We start from the raw sequence: 23,387 nt of genomic DNA on the forward strand, positions 1-23,387 counted from the left end.
GAGAAGTCAGAACTGTCCATCTTGAATGCGCTTATTTCACTCCTCCCCTCATTGTAGCCGCCTACTCTCGCCTACACTTCAGACGAGACGAGGCGCATCTCAAACAAGCCTAATAATGGCTGTCATTGCGTTAGTGCACTACTGCGCCGCGTAATGTGTTTTCTTTAACCGATTGTGAAACCTTGCGCGTTCGTTCATATGCTACATCTGCTTAACTGTTTTGATGTAGTTCGCATAATCATCAGTAAAGTGATCTGAGGTCTTATATCACTGTATTAGTTGACTGAGGCGCGTTAGCGTCGTTGGGGAATCCTGGACAGGGTTTCCGCTGGGTCTTAAATTTAGTTGTATCACATTTAAGGCCTTAAAAAGTCTTAAATTGTACAAGAAAGTCTTAATTATGATTTCAGAGGTCTTAAATTTGTAGACGGAAAGACAAGAATTACTATATGGCTGAATATGACTATTAAACTTCAAAAGGCTATGATTTTATTAGCGCTGCAAGTTCAAAGTCCAGTGTTGTGCTATTTTGTGTAATTTACTGTCTTACCGGAAAACCGTTATATTTCAGCCAAACGCGACACCTGTCAGAGACGCGGGAATTCATTCGGCGCGCAACTCTCTCAGTGCATTCTGGGGATTCTCTAGCCGTTGAGTGTACATCGCTTGTACACTCGTTTTTGCGGTGCATTGTGGGATTGAATGAGTGCACTCGAGAACATCCACTATGGTTTCGAACACCACTTAAAATGGCTGTCCCCTCAAATAGTGCACTATTTGAGGGTATGGGGTCAATTTCGGATACAGCCCTGGTGTCCTGCAGAGTTTAGCTCCAACCCTAATCAAGCACACCTGAAGAAGCTAATCAATGTCTTCAAGATCACTAGAAAGTTACAGGCAGGTGTGTTTGATTAGGGTTGGAGCTAAACTCTGCAGGACACTGGCCCTCCAGGACAGAAAGTTGCCTATCCCTGCCATAAACTGTAAAGCCATTCCCAAGCAACTGTACAACAACATGAATAAGCCATTTCTTAGCACCAGACCATTGTAAATACATGTGGGTGGGCATTAATAGTGTCCTTGCCAACTTTGGGGTCTCTAGAACCAACTCTATAGTGCCACCATGAAAAATACACCTTTCTTTTTGTTGTAACTCCAAGAAACAAAATTCTTAGTATGTCTGATTACACTTATATTCTTTACAATCAGTGTCTTGCATTAGTGCTCCAGCCATTAAAATAACATTTTATTTTTTATTTTATTGTCTTCAAATTTGGTTCAATTCTCAATAAAATTGGTACAGGTGATCATGAGACGGCCACACAGATCTAACGAAATAGAAATTTATATTTTTGACTTCTTTCAAAGTTATAGTAACACAAATTTAACAATGTTAACCCAAAATCAGATGAATTACTGCTTTATTAAATGCTTGATTAAAATAAATAAATAATAATAAAATAAAAATAACTTTTGATAGTATTGTCCTAAGTTTTGCTTTCTTTTTTAAGATTTATATTTGGCATTTACACCATATAGAGAGAATTTCTGTAACGAATCCGGTCTGTGACCTTTTGTCCGATTGCCACCAGAGGTCGCCCTTCCATTAGTCTCAGCCTCAGACGTGACGCCCATGGAACGTTGACTAAACGTCTGATGCATATGGCACACTTTTCTGGAAACACTTCTGGAATGTCTAAGTCATCATCTGACTGGTTGAATTTCTGGGAGACGTGAGTGTCACATTTATTTTCAGTCAGCCGGGAAACAAAGATGCCATGGCGCCAAACCCCTCACGAAAGAAGAAAGCCGTCGTGTTTACAATTGTGACTACGAATGCTTATCAGGGTCAACTAAACGCTGGATTTTCAAAAGTATGTGAAATATTTAAAGTTCGCGGCATAGAATCTTTAAAATACATCCGAGAGTTTCACACACCAGTTTGTTATTGTGGCGACATTTCCACGCCACGAAACGCTAAATGAAACACAAACTATGATTGGTTGTTCGACATGTCGGTCAAACGGCCTCATGGGCGGGCCTTGGCCAATGAAAGCGGCCATCTATTCCAGACCTTCAGCCATCAGTCTTCATTATATTGGCGAGACCCTTCCATTATATTGACTTTCACACCACACAGACTGTTACACATCACCCTGGATTGCATTTCCCATCATCCATTGCACTGATTACACACAGCTGTACCAATCACACGATCACCTGAAAGCTATTACACATACTATATAACAACCACTCAGATCCTGCTCAAATTGCCGAGTATTGTCTGTGTTTATCGCTCTCCAAGTGATAGCACTTTACGGAGCCACTTTATTGTATGAGTTTTAGTCTAGTTTATCCTGTTTATTACCCGAGTCACTCGTGTATTGATTCTAGCCTGTGTATCTTGTTTCTTGTCTGATCTTAGTTTATAGCCTGCCTTGGATTGCTCTCTCGTCTTGTCATTTGGACTCTGTTTGCCCCTGTCTTGGACCATTGCTCATGTACCTGGATTATCCCTCTTGTCAAGCCCTCTGGATATTGTTCACCGATTGTAGACCACGACTGTTTACTTGAGTACTCATCTGTCTTGCCTCTATATACCTGTTTGCCATTTGTTCAACCCTGCCTGCCCACGCCTCACGTCTTGTCGGGTCCATTACAATTACCTTCAGTTAGATGAAAAGATTGTGATTCTGAGAGGTACTTCAAAAGTCCTTGAGAAAAGCTTTAAGTTAAAAATATTTTTGCATGGGATGAAATTAGGGTCTGGTACTGGTTTTATTATTATAGGTATTATTTGCTTTACTTTACAAAAGAGTGTTCTTGATTGCCTAAATACATCATTAGTATGCTTGAGTTATTTTGATGTGCTAAAAGACCAATAGGAAATGTTAGTGTGCAGACAAGGGGTGTTTCCTCTTTGTCGCATTCTGCAACATGAACAACTGTATGACTGAGGAAAGACAAAAGACTTCAAAATACTTTTGTCTCATACCTTCATTGAAATGGAAAATTGCCACAACATGTACACACCAAACACTGAATCTGGAACAAAAAATGTTTAATTACCGCACAAGTGCTCTCTAGTTGAAGCGGTCATGATTGTCTACAGAAATGAACTAATTTCTCAAAATGATCAACCTTTAACATTACAAAGTGTACCCAACCCCTTTCACAAACAGGAAACCTTAAAGTAAACATTTAATCATTACTAAAACAGAATTACAAAAACAATTTTTATCATAATTTAATTCAGCACTTTTTTTTAAACTAATGTTTCCTGCTGACCGTCATAGTGTACTAAACGTGGTAGCTCAACTTCATGGGTGGTTGCTCAGAAATCACACCCTCAACCTGTCAGTCCCATTCCTCCTCATCCCTGTCATGGTTGTCCTCCCACTGAGGTTCACGAAACTGGATGTTAGCCAACATGTCCCTCATGGCCACCATGAGTCTATTCACTTCTTGGTTCAATTCATGCCCAGCACGAGCAACTTCTTGTCTGTCTTCAGGCCTCTGAGGGGGGAGCAAAACTAAATTATTAGTAGATGCAAATCATGCTGTGTCTTCATTTTATTCATGAAGCCCATCCTAGTAGCATGGCATAAAAAATACTATAGCTTGCATAACCTGAAGCAAAAAGGGGTGAGAAAAAAAACATGCTCAAAGTTTCTTTTTTTTTTTGTGTTGAAAGGAATAGGCTAGGTTGGTTATAAGACTACTCCGGGTAGTCAAACTTGCACAACTCTAAATCTCTAAACACCTACATATACTTGTTATTTTTTTTTTTTAACAAGACTCAAGAGATCAAAGTGTTGTGTTTTATGACAAGGCTGAAAGATAACCGCATACTTGATTACCTTGGCTGCTTGTTTTTGCTTTTGTTTTTTCTCAGAGAAAATCTCATGGAGCTGATCTGGTTTGTTTGTTTATTTATTTTTAGATTTTTTAAATAGTATTTTCTGCCATACAGGTTTTTAAGACTAAACAGAAACTCACGCGCTTTATCCTTTTTCTGTAGTTTTGATACCACCCGAAAAAGAATGTGTAAATCCCTGACAAAATACCAAGCACACAAAACAATTAAATTTAATATATCAACCAGAGCATGTTACTGTTCCCTAAGTCACTAAGATAAATGTTTAGTTCACGTTTAGTTAAAGTATATTACACTTAAAACATCCATATGCAGTTTGCCTGTGTGTACAAGTAGGCATCAATAATTTTTGAGCGTGCTTTCTTACAAATAGCATGAGACAGGTTTATCTTCAATGTTAGAGGTTATTTTTATTTTTATTTTTTTCCGTCACACCATAGGACACATTTATATGTCAACTACCCCATACATATACATATAATATATACATACATACACACATACATACATACATATACATACACATACATACATACACATATATTAGTGGTGTCAAAATTTGCGTTTTAAAGGGATCCCTGGGTATTAAGACTTGTATGGCTTAATATAACAAATGATGTCTCTTATAACATAAGTGATAAATAAGAACATAAGTCATAAATGATGCTTTGTTGGCGGCGCACAGTGGTGCAGCGGCTACTCAAGCTCCCGGGACTAAGCCTTATCAAATAGTTTTGAAGCTGTTTTTCAGCACTAGTTTAGCACTAAATTTAGTGTGCTATTTAAAAGTATAGTCCAACCGAACTTATGGTCATCATGGATAGTTCGGTTATTACAATCTCACCAAAGCTGAAATCCGCACTTGAAAGACAGCGGCTTCTGAGGACAACGGAGTGGTGCAGTAGAGTGCGGGGAGCAGCGGGCAAGAGGAAACGATGTGCCCAGAGACAAAAGAGGGGGAAGCGGGCGGGCGCATTGGCACAGTTAAAAGCTCACAGGCCGCCGATTCCAACTCTCTTTCTGGCCAACATCTGAGGCTGAATGTTTCCATAGAGATGAGGAACTGTGCTGTTCTCTGTCTAACGGAGACCTGGCTAAATTACAACATGCCGGACTCAGCCTTCCAGATTGACGTCTACAGTTTTTCCGGGCGGACCGTGACCACCGGTCGGGGAAAACACGACTGGCATAAAGTTGGCTTGATGTTGGACGTTCGATATTCGCATATTTAGGGACCGTCTCCAAAGTTACATGCGATATTGTTATACATTTTTCTAACTTCAATAGCATATGAGCAGAATGACTTACAGTCATGAAAACAACTGTACACTGTTCATCTAGGTGTCAACTATAATGCCCACCTTTTACATTTTTGATATTTATTAAAATCTACTGTAAATCATATGTAAAAATTGCTATTTTTCACTACCGAATGGCCTCAAATGCAAAATATGCCATAATTTAAAGCTCAATATCATTTGAGGAGAATGACTTAGTCATAAAACAAACTGTAAACTGTTCATCTAGGTGTCAACTATAATGCACACCTTTTACATTTTTGATATTTATTAAAATCTACTGTAAATCATATGCAAAAATTGCTATTTTTCACAACCGAATGGCCTCAAACGCAAATTTAAAACTCAATAGCATTTGAGGAGAATGACTTAGTCATAAAACAAACTGTAAACTGTTCATCTAGGTGTCAACTATAATGCACACCTTTTACATTTTTGATATTTATTAAAATCTACTGTAAATCATATGCAAAAATTGCTATTTTTCACAACCGAATGGCCTCAAATGCAAATTTAAAACTCAATAGCATTTGAGGAGAATGACTTACAGTCATAAAACAAACTGTAAACTGTTCATCTAGGTGTCAACTATAATGCACACCTTTTACATTTTTGATATTTATTAAAATCTACTGTAAATCATATGTAAAAATTGCTATTTTTCACTACCGAATGGCCTCAAATGCAAAATATGCCATAATTTAAAGCTCAATAGCATTTGAGGAGAATGACTTAGTCATAAAACAAACTGTAAACTGTTCATCTAGGTGTCAACTATAATGCACACCTTTTACATTTTTTATATTTATTAAAATCTACTGTAAATCATATGCAAAAATTGCTATTTTTCACAACCGAATGGCCTCAAATGCAAATTTAAAACTCAATAGCATTTGAGGAGAATGACTTACAGTCATAAAACAAACTGTAAACTGTTCATCTAGGTGTCAACTATAATGCACACCTTTTACATTTTTGATATTTATTAAAATCTACTGTAAATCATATGTAAAAATTGCTATTTTTACTTTACTTACTTTTGTCATTTAGCAGACGCTTTTGTCCAAAGCGACTTACAAATAAGAAAAAGTAACTAAAACTAAAAAGTTACAACTCTATAAATACTATCTACCCACATATTTAAGAAAATAAAGAAATTAAATAAAATTGACACATGCATATAACAACAACATTTCAATAATAAACATATCAATGAAAAAAAAAAATTAAATAAAAAGCTACTACTATCCCTTGCCGGTGTCCCTGCACGGTGGAGTCGCACGGTAGAGTCGATGGTCTTTACACTCTTTACTTTTTTACTTTTGTCATTTAGCAGACGCTTTTGTCCAAAGCGACTTACAAATAAGAAAAAGTAACTAAAACTAAAAAGTTACAACTCTATAAATACTATCTACCCACATATTTAAGAAAATAAAGAAATTAAATAAAATTGACACATGCATATAACAACAACATTTCAATAATAAACATATCAATGAAAAAAAAATTAAATAAAAAGCTACTACTATCCCTTGCCGGTGTCCCTGCACGGTGGAGTCGCACGGTAGAGTCGATGGTCTTTACACTCTTTGGTCTTCACACTAAGAGGGCTTCACACGACGACTGCCGCGACCGCTGCCGCGGTATAATAACCTTCATTATACCAATCTAACAAATGATCATTTCAATTCAGCTGGACCCACTTTCCTGTTTATCAACTACAAATGGCCAAGCAAGTGCACACACTGACAAGATACACGATGCAGTACGAGACCAAACGCGATTTCAGCAACTCTCATCCTAGTAAACAAAATACACGTTTCCTAGCAACGGCAAATGCGCTAAACACTGAGACAAGTAAATACACTTACGAGCTGATTTTAAACTTCCGCTGATAGACTGCTTCTCTTAAAGACCACTTCCATTACACTGCCTTCTGCTGGCGCTTGAACCCACTTTCCTGTTTATCAACTACAAATGGCCAAGCAAGTGCACACACTGACAAGATACACGATGCAGTACGAGACCAAACGCGATTTCAGCAACTCTCATCCTAGTAAACAAAATACACGTTTCCTAGCAACGGCAAATGCGCTAAACACTGAGACAAGTAAATACACTTACGAGCTGATTTTAAACTTCCGCTGATAGACTGCTTCTCTTAAAGACCACTTCCATTACACTGCCTTCTGCTGGCGCTTGAACCCACTTTCCTGTTTATCAACTACAAATGGCCAAGCAAGTGCACACACTGACAAGATACACGATGCAGTACGAGACCAAACGCGATTTCAGCAACTCTCATCCTAGTAAACAAAATACACGTTTCCTAGCAACGGCAAATGCGCTAAACACTGAGACAAGTAAATACACTTACGAGCTGATTTTAAACTTCCGCTGATAGACTGCTTCTCTTAAAGACCACTTCCATTACACTGCCTTCTGCTGGCGCTTGAACCCACTTTCCTATATTTTTCATAATATAATATTATTTAAAATATTATTTTTCACTACCGAATGGCCTCAAATGCAAAATATGCCATAATTTAAAGCTCAATAGCATTTGAGGAGAATGACTTAGTCATAAAACAAACTGTAAACTGTTCATCTAGGTGTCAACTATAATGCACACCTTTTACATTTTTTATATTTATTAAAATCTACTGTAAATCATATGCAAAAATTGCTATTTTTCACAACCGAATGGCCTCAAATGCAAATTTAAAACTCAATAGCATTTGAGGAGAATGACTTACAGTCATAAAACAAACTGTAAACTGTTCATCTAGGTGTCAACTATAATGCACACCGTTTACATTTTTGATATTTATTAAAATCTACTGTAAATCATATGTAAAAATTGCTATTTTTCACTACCGAATGGCCTCAAATGCAAAATATGCCATAATTTAAAGCTCAATAGCATTTGAGGAGAATGACTTAGTCATAAAACAAACTGTAAACTGTTCATCTAGGTGTCAACTATAATGCACACCTTTTACATTTTTGATATTTATTAAAATAAACTAACTTAAACAACAATGACAGCTGTGATACTTCATAATTTGCGTTCGAGGCTATTCGGTAGTGAAAAATAGCAATTTGTACATGTGATTTACAGTAGATTTTAATTTTTAAAAAATGTAAAAGGTGTGCATTATAGTTGACACCTAGATGAACAGTGTACGGCTGTTTTTATGACTGCAAGTCATTCTGCTGAAATGCTTTAAATTTGCATATGAGGCCATTCGGTAGTGAAAAATAGGAATTTTTACATATGATTTACAGTAGATTTTAATAAATACAATTTTTTTAAAAGGTGTGCCTTATTGTTGACACCTAGATGAACAGTTTATAGTTTGTTTTATGACTGTAAGCCATTCTCCTCAAATGCTATTGAGCTTTAAATTTGCGCTTGAGCCCATTCGGTACAGAAAAATAGCATTTTTTTTTTTGCATATGATTTACAGTATATTTTAATAAATATCAAAAATGTAAAAGGTGTGCATTATAGTTGACACCTAGATGAACAGTGTACAGTTGTTGTCATGACTGTAAGTCATTCAGCTCATATGCTATTGAAGTTAGAAAAATGTATACCAATATCGCATGTAACTTTGGAGACGGTCCCTAAATATGCGAATATCGAACGTCCAACGTCAAGCCAACTTTATGCCAGTGAAAACACGGAGAGGAGGACTCTGTGTGTGCGTGAATGAAGGTTGGTGTACAAACTGTGGACTGGTAAAAAGTTATTGCTCTGAGGTGATAGAATTTATGACAGTGAAATGTCGGCCGTACTATTTGCCACGGGAGTTTACTGGTGTTTATCACCATTGTTTACATCGTGCCGGGTGCACATGCTAATGCTAACGAAGTGCAGAGTTATATGAAACCATCAGCTCGCTGCAGACTAAGCACCCGGAGGCGTTTTACGTGGTTGCGGGAGACTTTAATCACGTGAAACTGACGGACACTCTGTCCAGTTTTTACCAGCATGTTACCATTCCCACAAGGGGAGATAACACTCTGGACTGTGTGTACACTAACATCCACGGTGCATACAGGGCTTTTCCTCGCCCCCATCTTGGCCTCTCCGACCATATCTCCATCCTGTTAGCACCAGCTTACCGCCCTCTGCTGAGACGGATCAGGCCAACAAAAAAGATTGTCACTGTGTGGCCTAGTGATGCAGCCTCTGTGTTCCAGGACTGCTTTCAGTGTATGGGGGGGCAGATCGTGCCGTTCTAAGGCTCAGCAGTAGAAGAAGAAGGAGCAGTCTACCCTTCCGTCGCCGTCAGACCGTGTCAAATTTTGAATGGGATTGATGGGGAGGGCAGACGATAGTCCCGCAGCGATGTCACTGTAGAACCAATCTAAGGCGGCAACGTGACGGCGGCGTACGTGAGACATTTACATAAAAAATGACGTGTGATTGGTATGTCTGAACTATGTACTTCGCATTCCATGACGCCTGATACATACAGATTTTACAGTAATTAGTTAAATAACAAGTGGCAATAATGCATAAGAATTCTAAATTTATTTAATGTATTATGTATGTGTGTGTATTGGCTGTTATGTTAGTGTTGAAGTGAATAAATTAAACATGTTTTGAACATTAAAGGCATTATTTTAAGTTGGATGCTATAGCCCTAAGAGCCTATGCTCAATTTTTCTTCGTGATCTTGCCTGAATTTTCATTAAGTCTTTTAACATTTTCTTCAACATTAAATGTGGTGCAGAACAAGTTATTCTGGGAAAACATTCTTGGTTTCATGTATATAGTTTATCTATTTTGGAAAATAAGAGGTTACAAAAAGTATAAACAGTAAAAAGGTGATGGTAGAAAGGATTTTTATTATTATTAAATTTGTTACAACAAAGGAATACTAACATGGTAACTTCTGATCAAAAAGAGGAGCAGTTATAATAAAGTGAAGTGACATACGGCCAAGTAGGGTGGACCCATACTCGGAATTCGTGCTCTGCATTTAACCCATCCAACGTGCACACACACAGCAGTGAACACACACCCGGAGCAGTGGGCAGCCATTTATGCTGCGGCGCCCAGGGAGCAGTTGGGGGTTCGGTGCCTTGCTCAAGTCGTGGTATTGAGGGTGGAGAGACCGCTGGACATTCACTCCCCCCACCTACAATCCCTGCCGGCCCAAGACTCGAACCCGCAACCTTTGGATTACGAGTCCAACTCTCTAACCATTAGGCCACGACTTCCCATAGATGTATGAATTTCTGATGCTCAGGAGGAGAACAGCAAATTCTGAACCAGGGGTTGTCAGCTATGGTCTTCAAGGTCCACTTTCCTGCAGAGTTTAGCTCCAACCCTAATCAGTTGAGAACTCCTGGTTTAGAATTTGCTGTTCTCCTCCTGAACTATTATAATTGTATTTTTGGCATTATAACCACTGCTCTAAATCAGTGGTTTTCAATCCTGACATTTTGCAAGTCTCCCTTATTGAACACACCTGATTCAGATCATCAGCTCATTAGGAGAGAGATCCATGAACTACACTAAGGCCCCGTCCACACGAAGACGCGTTTCGATGTATACGCATACATTTTTTACCGTATAGGCATTTCGTCCACACGAATCCGGCGTTTTGAAGAGTGAAACCGATCATTTTTGAAACCGGGTCCCAGGATGGATAAATTTGAAAACGCCGTTTTCACATTTTCGTGTGGACGGCGAATCCGTATATTTTCTGAAACGATGACGTCATCAGCCCACGTCTCGCCCCTAATCAGACACCGCTACGTCACATAACAGCGACAACAACAACAACAATGTCAGACTACGTGCCTGTGTTCGTGCTGCAGAACCCACTGAGCTCATTAGCTTTATTAAAGCAAAATCTTTGTGTGTTAGTTTGTATTCAGCACGCAAGGTTTACGCACATGGTCCAAGTCTTCTTCTCTGTTTTTTTGTGTATCTCTGTGGCAGAATTACAGCGCCACATATTGGTCTGGCATGTGTACTACATCGTTTTCAGTCGGTTTCAGTGATTCCGTGTGTACGCAGATATTTCCTGAGACGACTCCGTGTTTACGGAATTTGAGGCAAAAAAAAAAGATCGGATAGGGAGAAATCTGGCTTCGTGTGGATGTAGCCTAAGTGTGTCAGATAAGAGAGACATACAAAATGTGCAGAGCAGTGGGTCCCCAGGACCAGGATTGAAAGCCACTGCTCTAAATCATCAGCAATTTCAACTGCAACCTGAAGGCTTGGATATTAACCTTGTCCACTAGATGGAGCTATAATATAAGGAATCGTTTTAGTCTAATATTGTTAATTAGTTTTCTATCCCTTTGAATATCAATACACAAGTTACATAAATCAATGCATTTATTTTCAGTGTAGTTTTATATAGTCCATTTACATGTAAGTTTGTGAAATGTGAATCACTAATATTTGATGGTGGAAAAATAGAGAGTGCTGAAAGGTGTATGTCAGATAAGGGAGAGATAAAAAATGTGCAGACTCCAAAACATGAAATGGAACCCCTGCTGCACTACAACAGTGGGTGAAAGAAATAACCAAAAAGATCATAATTTGTATAGACAAGGGGTCTCCGGCCCTGCTCCTGGAGAGCTACTACAGACTTCAGCTCCAACACTACTCCAACACACCTGTCTGTAATTATCATGCAACCCTGAACACCTTGATAACTGCCTCAACACCTAATTCAAGTATTAATAGTTAATTATCTATTTCATGTTTTGTTTGGCTCAGAACTGTCTAGAAATTTTATTAATGACTGTTTTATTAAAAGCAAATCATTTTGTTTTACTGTAATGCAATCTCTTGAGTTAGTAAGGATATATTCATTGGCAGGTGAATGTGAAAAGGTAGCCAAAGGAAAGTTTTATATATATACAGGTCCTTTTAAAAAAATTAGCATATTGTGATAAAGTTCATTATTTTCTGGAATGTACTGATAAACATTAGACTTTCATATATTTTAGATTCATTACAACACAACTGAAGTAGTTCAAGCCTTTTATTGTTTTAATATTGATGATTTTGGCATACAGCTCATGAAAACCCAAAATTCCTATCTCAAAAAATTAGCATATTTCATCCGACCAATAAAAGAAAAGTGTTTTTAATACAAAAAAAGTCAACCTTCAAATAATTATGTTCAGTTATGCACTCAATACTTGGTCTGGAATCCTTTTGCAGAAATGACTGCTTCAATGCGGCGTGGCATGGAGGCAATCAGCCTGTGGCACTGCTGAGGTGTTATGGAGGCCCAGGATGCTTCGATAGTGGCCTTAAGCTCATCCAGAGTGTTGGGTCTTGCGTCTCTCAACTTTCTCTTCACAATATCCCACAGATTCTCTATGGGGTTCAGGTCAGGAGAGTTGGCAGGCCAATTGAGCACAGTAATACCATGGTCAGTAAACCATTTACCAGTGGTTTTGGCACTGTGAGCAGGTGCCAGGTCGTGCTGAAAAATGAAATCATCTCCATAAAGCTTTTCAGCAGATGGAAGCATTAAGTGCTCCAAAATCTCCTGATAGCTAGCTGCATTGACCCTGCCCTTGATAAAACACAGTGGACCAACACCAGCATCACTGACTGTGGGTACTTGACACTGGACTTCAGGCATTTTGGCATTTCCCTCTCCCCAGTCTTCCTCCAGACTCTGGCACCTTGATTTCCGAATGACATGCAAAATTTGCTTTCATCCGAAAAAAGTACTTTGGACCACTGAGCAACAGTCCAGTGCTGCTTCTCTGTAGCCCAGGTCAGGCGCTTCTGCCACTGTTTCTGGTTCAAAAGTGGCTTGACCTGGGGAATGCGGCACCTGTAGCCCATTTCCTGCACACGCCTGTACACGGTGGCTCTGGATGTTTCTACTCCAGACTCAGTCCACTGCTTCCGCAGGTCCCCCAAGGTCTGGAATCGGTCCTTCTCCACAATCTTCCTCAGGGTCCGGTCACCTCTTCTCGTTGTGCTGCGTTTTCTGCCACACTTTTTCCTTCCCACAGACTTCCCACTGAGGTGCCTTGATACAGCACTCTGGGAACAGCCTATTCGTTCAGAAATTTCTTTCTGTGTCTTACCCTCTTGCTTGAGGGTGTCAATGATGGCCTTCTGGACAGCAGTCAGGTCGGCAGTCTTACCCATGATTGCGGTTTTGAGTAATGAACCAGGCTGGGAGTTTTTAAAAGCCTCAGGAATCTTTTGCAGGTGTTTAGAGTTAATTAGTTGATTCAGATGATTAGGTTAATAGCTCGTTTAGAGAACCTTTTCATGATATGCTAATTTTTTGAGATAGGAATTTTGGGTTTTCATGAGCTGTATGCCAAAATCATCAATATTAAAACAATAAAAGGCTTGAACTACTTCAGTTGTGTTGTAATGAATCTAAAATATATGAAAGTCTAATGTTTATCAGTACATTACAGAAAATAATGAACTTTATCACAATATGCTAATTTTTTTAAAAGGACCTGTATATATATATACATATACATGAACGTAAATTGGCAAGACTGAGATGAAGTTAATAAAACAATGTGAAAAGTAGATGGCAGAAACAATGGGAAGAAGAAAAAATGGTTTTATAACATCCAAAGAAATGCTGGTAAATTAAAATTCTTACCACCATCAAAAGTAAAAACTCAGAATGACATATCCCAGAATATTTTGTTTATAGATTATAATGATTAATTTTGTTTATATTTGAAGTTGTTGTAAATAGTTGTGAACATAAAATAAAATTGTGACTTTGATGGTGTATAATTTGTCAATCTCCAAGAGAATGCAAATTAAGTCTTTTTTTAATTATTATGTTTGTAAAAAGTACAGAGATGACATCAATGACATACAACTTTGTATGCAATACACAATTAGTATCAAGGATATAGTCAATGTCATCAGAACACAGGAAAGTAAAATAAAAAAGTTAATGATTGATAAAGAAAGTAAGAAAACTTGGGAAAAAAAACACATGAGGGTAAGATACTAATTTATTGTGGTGGCAAAGTACTCCTTCTCCGGCGTTGGTGTCACGCGTCTCTGTGGCGACGTACTCCTTCTCCGGCGTTGGTGTCACGTGTCTGTGTGGCGACGTACTCCTCCGGCGTTGGCGTCACGCATCTGTGTGGCGACGTACTCCTTCTCCGGCGTTGGTGTCACACGTCTGTGTTGCGACGTACTCCTTCTCCGGCGTTGGTGTCACGCGTCTGTGTGGCGACGTACTCCTTCTCCGGCGTTGGTGTCATGCGTCTGTGTTGCGACGTACTCCTTCTCCGGCGTTGGTGTCACGCGTCTGTGTGGCGACGTACTCCTTCTCCGGTGTTGGTGTCACACGTCTGTGTTGCGATGTACTCCTTCTCCAGCGTTGGTGTCACACATCTGTGTTGCGATGTACTCCTTCTCACACGTAAAAACTACACGACTGCCTACTTTGGTTGGTAATCCATGGCACGATCTGCCCCCCCATATCAGTGCACAGACTGGCAGGTCTTTAGAGACGCAGCTACGTGTGAGGGAGAGGTGGACCTGGAGGAATATACTTCCTCCGTCCTCGGTTTCATTTCCAAGTGTGCTGATGATGTCAGAGGTGGGTAGTAACGAGTTACATTTACTTGAGTACATTTTTGGGTAACTAATACTTTTAGAGTATATTTTAAAATGGGTACTTTTACTCTTACTCAAGTATATTTTTTGAGAAAAAAACGGTACTTTTACTTCGTTACTGTGGGCGACTCTCCTCTCGTTACTGTATCTTAATGCAATACAAGTTAAAAATCTTTCAGTTTATTCCAAACGCGCCGTCTACTTTTCTCTGGGCAATGAGCGATGCCCATTCGCGAATGATTCATTCTTTTGAGTCGATTCTGTTTAAAGGCTTTATCAAACCAGTTGGCAAACCAGTGAATCGGTTCACGAATCAGTTTGAATGATTCGTTCAGTTCCCTGCCACACGCGCTGAGTCTCTGAAGCGGTTCTCACTCAGATAACAGAGAGTTTAAGAACATCAAGAGCGCTGAAGACGTGGCTTTGGATCTACAGTCAATTGAAAGCAAATCTGCAAAGGCTTGTTTGCTAGAGCTATATGAAGATCTTTTATTAGATGAACACCGCGTGTGCTGTCTACTGTTCCACAGGTATAGGCCACGATACCACTATGACATTACCAGTTTGTTGTACATGTACCTTACATTAAATACAATGTATAATTTATACATTAAATAAGCTGTCACAGAGTATGAAATGAACACCCGCGGAACCCGCGTTAGCTCTGCGCAGCGGGGCCTGTTCTAGACAATTAATATTCATATTTTTACAATATTTACGCTTGCAAAAATATAGGCTACATTTGTTTACATTTTGCAGAACAGAAGATCCATCAATATGCATTTGTTTCGTTATGTTCAGAGCAGTCATGTGAGGCGTTTTCAGAGGTTTCAGTGTCAGAGGTTATAGGATAATACATTATTAATTTCCTTTAAAATATAATTTAATTCAGTGATGCAAATCAGAATTTTCATCAGCTGTTACTCCAGTTTTCGGAGTCATATGATCCTTCAGAAATCATTATAATATATCGATTTATTACCAGTGTTGGAAACAGTTTTGCTGCTTAATATTTTTTGGAACCTGTGACATTTTGTTCAGTATTCTTTGATGAATAGAAAGCTAAAAAGAGCAGCACTGATAATAAATCAACATTATTTCTAAAGGATTATGTGACTCTGAAGACTGGGGTAAAGGCTGATGAAAATTCTGATTTGCATCACTGAAATAAATTACATTAAAATATATATATAGTTTGAACGGCAGTGTGTGTGTGTGTGTGTGTGTGTGTGTATACACATACCCATTACATAAATGTAATCTATATATCTAAATAAAAATAGACTATATTCAGTACCTATATGATCCAAAGTAACTAGTAACTAACTACTTGAGTAGTTTTTTAATCCGATACTTTTTTACTCTTACTCAAGTAACTATTCAGACTATTACTTTTACTTGAGTAAATATTTCTAGAAGTACTTTTACTTGAGTACAGTTTTTGGGTACTCTACCCACCTCTGGATGATGTCGCCATCATCAGGACAATAACATGCTTTCCGAATCAGAAACCCTGGCTGTATGCTGAGGTGAGAGCTCTGCTGAGAGCTAGGGATGCTGCGTTCAGGGCAGGTGAGGCATCAGCGCTGAAAGTGGCGAGGAAAGAACTGACGGCAGGCATTGCAAGGGCTAAAGCCACATACGCTCGGAAGATTCAGGGGCATTTTACCTCCAACGACCCCCGGAGCATGTGGAAGGGCATTAAGTGCATCATTGACTATAACACCAGGGATGCACAATGCCCAAGGGATCCCTCTTTACCAGATGCACTCAACAGCTTCTATGCTCGCTTCGAGGATCCTGACCCCCCCCCCCACCCCCTGCATTAGACTTATACCACCTTTTGGTGACACTCTCCCCTCTCCCCTTCCAACATGCGCATGCGCATACACGCATACACATACACATACACACTGACCTGCACTACAAAAACCAGATATTTGTCATGTTTTACGGAGGAGAAATAAATAAAATGCTCATTTTAATGGCATCTAGCACAAACGAACGGAGCCGTTGGCATGGACAGAGAGCGCCCTGAGTTAGCATATATTTGTTATTCCTAGGGGGAATATGTTCAGTATAATGAATTAGAATTATAAACGAATTAGAACGATTTAGACTCAGTAAAAATAACCCCCCAAAAAACGGGCTCACCTTTTCAACTTAATGCTGCCTATACCTTACTACACCTTAAACCATAGTTGGAGCTGACTAAACCTAGTCTCAGCCTCAGATGTCACGCCCACGGACCGTTGGCTAAACGTCTGATGCATATGGCACACTTCTCTGTTAACACTTCAGGAATGTCGAAGTCATCATCTGACTGGTTGAATTAAACCGGATTTCCGGGAGACGCGAGTGTCGCGTTTATTTTTGGTCTGCCGGGAAACAAAGATGCCGTGGTGCCAAACCCCCTCACGAAAGAAGAAAGCTGTCGTGTTTACAATTGTGACAACGAACGCTTATCAGGGTCAACTAAACACTGGATTTTCAAAAGTATGTGAAATATTTAAAGTTCGAAGCATAGAATCTTTAAAATGCATCCGAGAGTTTTACACACTCTCTGTTTTACTGTTTTACTGTTATTGTGGCGACAATTCCACGCCCCGAAACGTGACGCTAAATGAAACAAACTGTGATTGGTTGTTTGACATGTCGGTCAAATGGCCTCATGGGCGGGCATTGGCCAATGAAACCTGCCATAGATTCCAGACCTTCAGCCGTCAGTCTGAAGGTCTGGCTACGCGAGACTAGACTAAACCTAACATTTCAAGGTAGCACGAACACTAACTTTTTTTTATTAAACTCTGAGACCGCGCTAAACGGGGGGTGGAGAGTGAAGGTTTTGGTATATTCAAGAAGAGGTCATGGTTACATTGTTTCTTTTAATGGCACAAACCAGCACAAATCGAGCACAAACGAACGGCACCGGTTTGGATGGATCTGGATGGCATGGGGTGGAGAGTGACGTCACTGGCCCGTTTTATATTTGTTATTTCTGAGTACGGGAAATAGATAATGTAAATTTGAATGGCACAAACCAAAATAGAGCACAAATGAATGACGCAGTTTTGGAACGATTTAGATTGCATGGGGTGGAGAGTGATGTCACTGTTCGTAAAAAAGATTATTTTAGTTTTATAAAAATTAGTCACAGGGCTTCTTTTAACGGCACAAACCAGCACAAATCGAACACAAACGAATGGCACCGGTTTGGTTAGATTTGGACGGCATGGGGTGGAGAGTGATGTCACTGCCCAGAATTGTTTTTGTTATTTCTAAGAAGGGGAAGTATATTTGACGTTTATTTCAACAGCACAAATCGAACACAAACGAATGGCACCGGTTTGGTTAGATTTGGACGGCATGGGGTGGAGAGTGACGTCACAGCTCCAGAAAATATTTTTGTTATATCGAAGGAAGAAAGATAGATACAGTGTTTGTTTTAACGGCACAAATGAACTGTGCTGGTTTGAAGCGATTTGGGCTACATGGGGTGGAAAGTGACGTCACAAGGTCAAAAAAAGAATGTTTAATATCTCAAAAGCCAAACCAGCACAAACGCTTGTTTTTGCGGCACAAATCAGCACAGACGAATGGCATGGTTTTGGTGATTATTTCTTTTTATGGGGTGCCAACTTCACGGAGGTCAACTCGGAATAAACAACTCGGAAAATAAAATACTGATATGATGACCACAGCTACTGAAAAAGCTTATAGGTGGCGATGGATATAAGTATAGGTTTAAACCAAATGATGTACCATCGATTTTTCCCGACGAGGAGTCTAAACACCCCAGATATTGAGGGAAATCCACGCTGAGAAACTCCTCTAGCGGCCGTCATGATTAGCGTCGGCATGTTTACATCCTAACAGATGATATCTAGCGTTTCTTGTCTCAGCTGTTTGTAAGCTCTTTCAGTAGCTGTGGTCTACTAAAACGCAAGGGTTGGCCACTCCACTCACAACTGCTGTTTCTGCCACTTTTTTTATTGACAAGAAGTGCATTTATTCAGTTGCAGAACGTCTTTACCGTCTCTAACGTCTTATGTAATTACTTTGAAGTTACACAGCAGCGGCCAGTAAGTTAAGCCCTGTTCACACCAAGCGCGATAACGATAAAGATATACTTCTAAAAATCGTTCTCAGTATTAAAGAATATCAGCGTCCACACCACAACTATAACGATAAAGGCACAAAGAAACAATATAGTTGGAATCACTTCCAGAACAATTTTGTCCAGTTGATGAACGATAAAAACTGACAGCCAATCAGAATCCATCCTGCTATAATGTGCTCGAGAATTCAAAGCGGCAGACGCACTTGCGCTTAGAATAAACAGATGATATCGTTCGCTGGTGTGGACGCTAATATCGTTATCTTTATAGCAATCTTTATCATTATTGTGCTTGGTGTGAACGGGCCTTTAGGCTTTACATATTATTTGTGGTCGGTGTCCAGAATGTTACACTTTATATTAAGTGGACAGTTTCTGAGGAGTTACCATGTAAGTACACTGGTATTACAGTGGTGCACCAACTCCACCAACTCGAGATTCAACTCCTCCCACTTTACATTACCCTAAACCTACCCATTTCTACCCCTGGATCAAATTGTTCCAATTACTCTTATACATACGGTTGTTACCAAATGTAGTCATATAATTCCTGTTACATGAGTACTTAGTGAAGTGAAAAAAGTGTTGTTACCAATGTCCTGTTACACATTTGTACTTGCACATACCATTTTTAGGGTTGTTGCATGTGTGTAGTTACAGAAATATTACAGCTGTAGATACTATGTACCAATGTGTACTTACACTGTGGTTACATACTACACTGTAAAAAAGAAAAAGTTGAGCCAACTTTAAATTAAGGCAACAAACTTCAGCAGATTTTTGAGTCCTCAACTTGTTGTTTTAAGTTTATACAACAAAAAGTTGAGAATCTCCTACAAAAATATTTTACAGTAATTTTATCCTCTTTTATCTTGAAGTCTGTAACACCAATCAACTAATCATTTATCATCTTCTCTTTATCTCCCCCTCTCTCTCTCCCTCACACACACACACACACACACACACACAGGATGCCTTCTTTTGCTTTTAAAGGTTCATCCGAGGAGTTCACAAGCACCCATTTGACTAAGTATACAGTTTTAATGCTATTTAATGCTATACTATGGGAAACAGTGATCATCTGATCAATAATTTATCATGTCTCTTCTCTTTCTCCCTCAAACACACAGACACACACAAGATGGATGCCAACTAGTTTTAGGATTAATCAGTGTGGATTATAGTTTTATTATATTAATAAATTACACTTTTTTTTCTTTTTTTTTTTTTAGAAGTTTTTAATGTCAACTCTCACTCTTTCCTACCTATTATTATATGGCTTTAGTGCTTTTATGGAATAGGAGTTGGTATACGTATTCAAGGGCGTGAAAAGATGGGCCGATTTTTTGTCCCAGTCCAGCCCTGGTTACTGGTCAGTAGCGCGAGAGGGACCTAGCGTATGTATAGAGTATACTTAAATTAGAGTGTATACTTAAATTAAATTAAGTATTTATATACATTGAAAAACAAGCTATCATCATTTTTTTAAATTTTTAATGAAATACGAATATTGAAAAATGAAAATTAGTTTGTGTCTGCTTATTCTATTCGTCAGTGTTTGAACCATTAAAGAAGAAACCACATTTTCCATTATTTCATTTCTGGGTTAAAAAAAAAATTAATGGATGCAAAAGTACACAGACTTGTATGGCTTGCAATCTCTGATTTGTCATATATTAAAGGCGAAGCTTCACAGCAGCACTATTTTTGTGCGCAGCAACTTATTTTTGCTTTAAATGTCATGCATTTAAACAACAATAACAACGAGAATTCAAGCCAAAATATCGTTTCTCATTTGTTAAAGCCATCTTTCCAGTTCTCATTATTCTCTTTTCACATAGGATATCAAATGAGTAAAACAATAACTTATTTTTTTCAAAACCAATAACTCTCCTGAATCATATTTCACTTTTTCTTTTTTTCTCAGCCAATGAGAGCATTCTATCCAAAGACACTGGGCACACTTTGAAATTAATGTGAAATACCTACATTTGAAATTAATATGAAACACCTACAATCTGGCTCATCAAAATGTTATACACTTTTTTTTCATTTAATGTGTGACCATGAACACCATCTGAATTATCTTGTTAATATGTTTCAACTGAAGGAAATTGTGTGCTTAGACATACAGTGACATCCACTCACCTGCAGGTTGAAGTTTGGTAGCAGTGAACGGAAAAACAAAGATAATGTGCTTTCATTTGAGGCCTCCATGTTCTCCCTGAAACAGACATTTTAAACATTTTACAATTTAAAGGATAAAAGTAAAAACAAAAATATATACTGGTCAAACCTCAAATGTTTTATTTACTAGTAAGAACGTCTAGACTATATTAAGGTCAATTCACACTGCACTGACAAACACAGACCATAAGGACATGACTTCTCAGACATTACACTACATACACATTGAATTCAACATTCAATTCTATCCCAGATTCTCTTTCAATATTATATTCCAGATCAGTCAATGCCGACTCTTGACTCCCACCGTAGAAGTTGATGCACTGTAAAAAGCCCAAGTTGCAAATTATTAACTTCGTAAAAAAAAATTAAGTCAAGTGGAAAACATTTTTTATCAAAATGTTGAGTTTACACATAAAACAAGTTAACTGAATGATTACTATATTTCGTCCAATGAACAAAGTTTAGTAAACATAATATTGTGGTTTCTTCATTTGAGCAGTTAGCTTCACATCACTGTGCATGCCCAATGTGTTGTAACTGAACTGTGGAAGATGTATACTGCTTCAAACATCAACAACGATGGAGAAATGGGAATGGATGTCTCCTTGTCAAGGTAAGTTCTTTTCTAACTAACTTTAACCACCTGGGGTCGGCAAAGAAAACAACCAGGGTGCGCTCTCTCTGTCTTCACTGTCTCCGCAAACAGCTTTTAGAAATGCATCACTAAAACGAACTGAAACTCAGCAAATACTTTACAAACAGACATATAGATATAGATATTCTATATTCTATATATCTATAAAAAGCTTGACATGTCCACTCTTAAATTATGCATTTTAACATGACACACTGCCAGTCAAAAGTTTTTGAACAGTTATTTTTAATGTTTTTGTAAAGAATTATCTTCTGCTCGCCAAGCATTTTTTTAAAAATCCAAATTACATACAAGTTGTATTTGCTAAAGCAGAAATATTGTGAAGTATTTTTACTATAACTGCTTTCTATTTGAATACATTTTAAAATGTAATTTATACCTGAGATCAAAGCTACATTTTCAGCATCATTACTCCAATCTTACTCCGTGTTTAACTGCACTCGCAAGCGAATCTCAAGTTATTTTGTGTGATAGCTAAATATATTCTAAATAAACTACAAACAAAAAATATATACATTTATTTTGTCCTCACATTCTTTCTTGTAACTCTTCCCTCTCAGGCCTTTGTCTTCTTAGGTGTGAATCATAGCATTAATAATGATAGTTCACGCCCTCTCGCATAGACCCCTTCTACTCAAAAAGTGTCTTATATTTATATTGAAATTTATTAAATATTAAAATTTAAATCAGTATATTGTTTTCTGTGAGTGAGTAAATGACGTAGCCTGGATCAGTAAATTCAACTTCGGCATTACGAATGGTTAGAGAGTCAAACTCGTAACCCAAAGGTTCGAGTCTCAGGTCTGGCAGGGATTGTCGGCGGGGGGAGTGAATGTACAGCGCTCTCTTCCACCTTCAATACCACGACTGAGGTGCCCTTGAGCAAGGCACCGAACCCCCAACTGCTCCCTGGGCACTACAGCATAAATGGCGGCCCACTGCTCCGGGTGTGTTCACGGTGTTTGTGTGTTCACTGCTGTGTGTGTGCGCACTTAGGATGGGTTAAATGCAGAGCACAAATTTGGGTATCCGAGTAACCATACTTGTCCACATGTCATGTCACGTCACACCACATCACATCACGTAAACAAGATGATTTTCACTTCATTTTGAAGCAAAAACTCTGGGCTGTAGCCTAGATCCAGTTTTCAAAAGTCTTGTGAACAATTGTTCTGTATGTGTTTTATGGCCTTATTTCAGTGACTTCAAAATTGTAATTTTTCACTAACCACGCATAAACGTTGCTTTCTCAAAAAACACAATCATGTACATAAATGCTGCTAACATATTATTGTAGCCCAGTTTGTGCTGATTACAGTGTTATTAGACTTTAGCTATCTACATGCTTATAAGCAACTGAAAAAAGCACAAATGTCAGGGCATGTCAAAACTTCTCAAGGCCCCCAAAACACCCTCAGACCCCAGAGGGTTAATGGCAGATGCATCAGCGGTGTGCTGTTTGGGGCTGCTGCACATACACCCACTTCAAAGATCGAAGGATTGTTTCCTACCCCATGCATGGCAAAAGTGGCAGAATGCATGTCAAAAAGACTCAGAACTGAGGTCGACTTCCGGACGGCAGATGGAGTAGACGTGTTGGCATGTATCTCCCGTTCTAACTGTTTATTTTGAGCCACTCC

At 38.7% G+C, this 23,387-nt stretch overlaps 1 protein-coding gene across 1 annotated transcript in view; it reads right to left on the minus strand.

Annotated features, from left to right (window-relative positions):
* Nucleotides 1-3,044: 3,044 nt before the first annotated feature.
* LOC306842968 (ribosome quality control complex subunit TCF25-like) overlaps nt 3,045-23,387 on the minus strand; it is a 174,694-nt gene continuing 154,351 nt past the window's right edge. Inside the window, exons 17-18 of the mRNA XM_079374204.1 lie at nt 21,051-21,126; nt 3,045-3,516 (exon numbers count right to left, since the gene is read on the minus strand). Coding sequence (XP_079230330.1) covers nt 3,358-3,516; nt 21,051-21,126 — 235 coding nt within the window. The 3' untranslated portion in view covers nt 3,045-3,357. The remainder of the gene's footprint in view (nt 3,517-21,050; nt 21,127-23,387) is intronic.

The sequence above is a fragment of the Barbus barbus genome, assembly GCF_936440315.1.
Source record: "Barbus barbus genome assembly, chromosome: 23".
Lineage (NCBI taxonomy): Eukaryota > Metazoa > Chordata > Actinopteri > Cypriniformes > Cyprinidae > Barbus > Barbus barbus.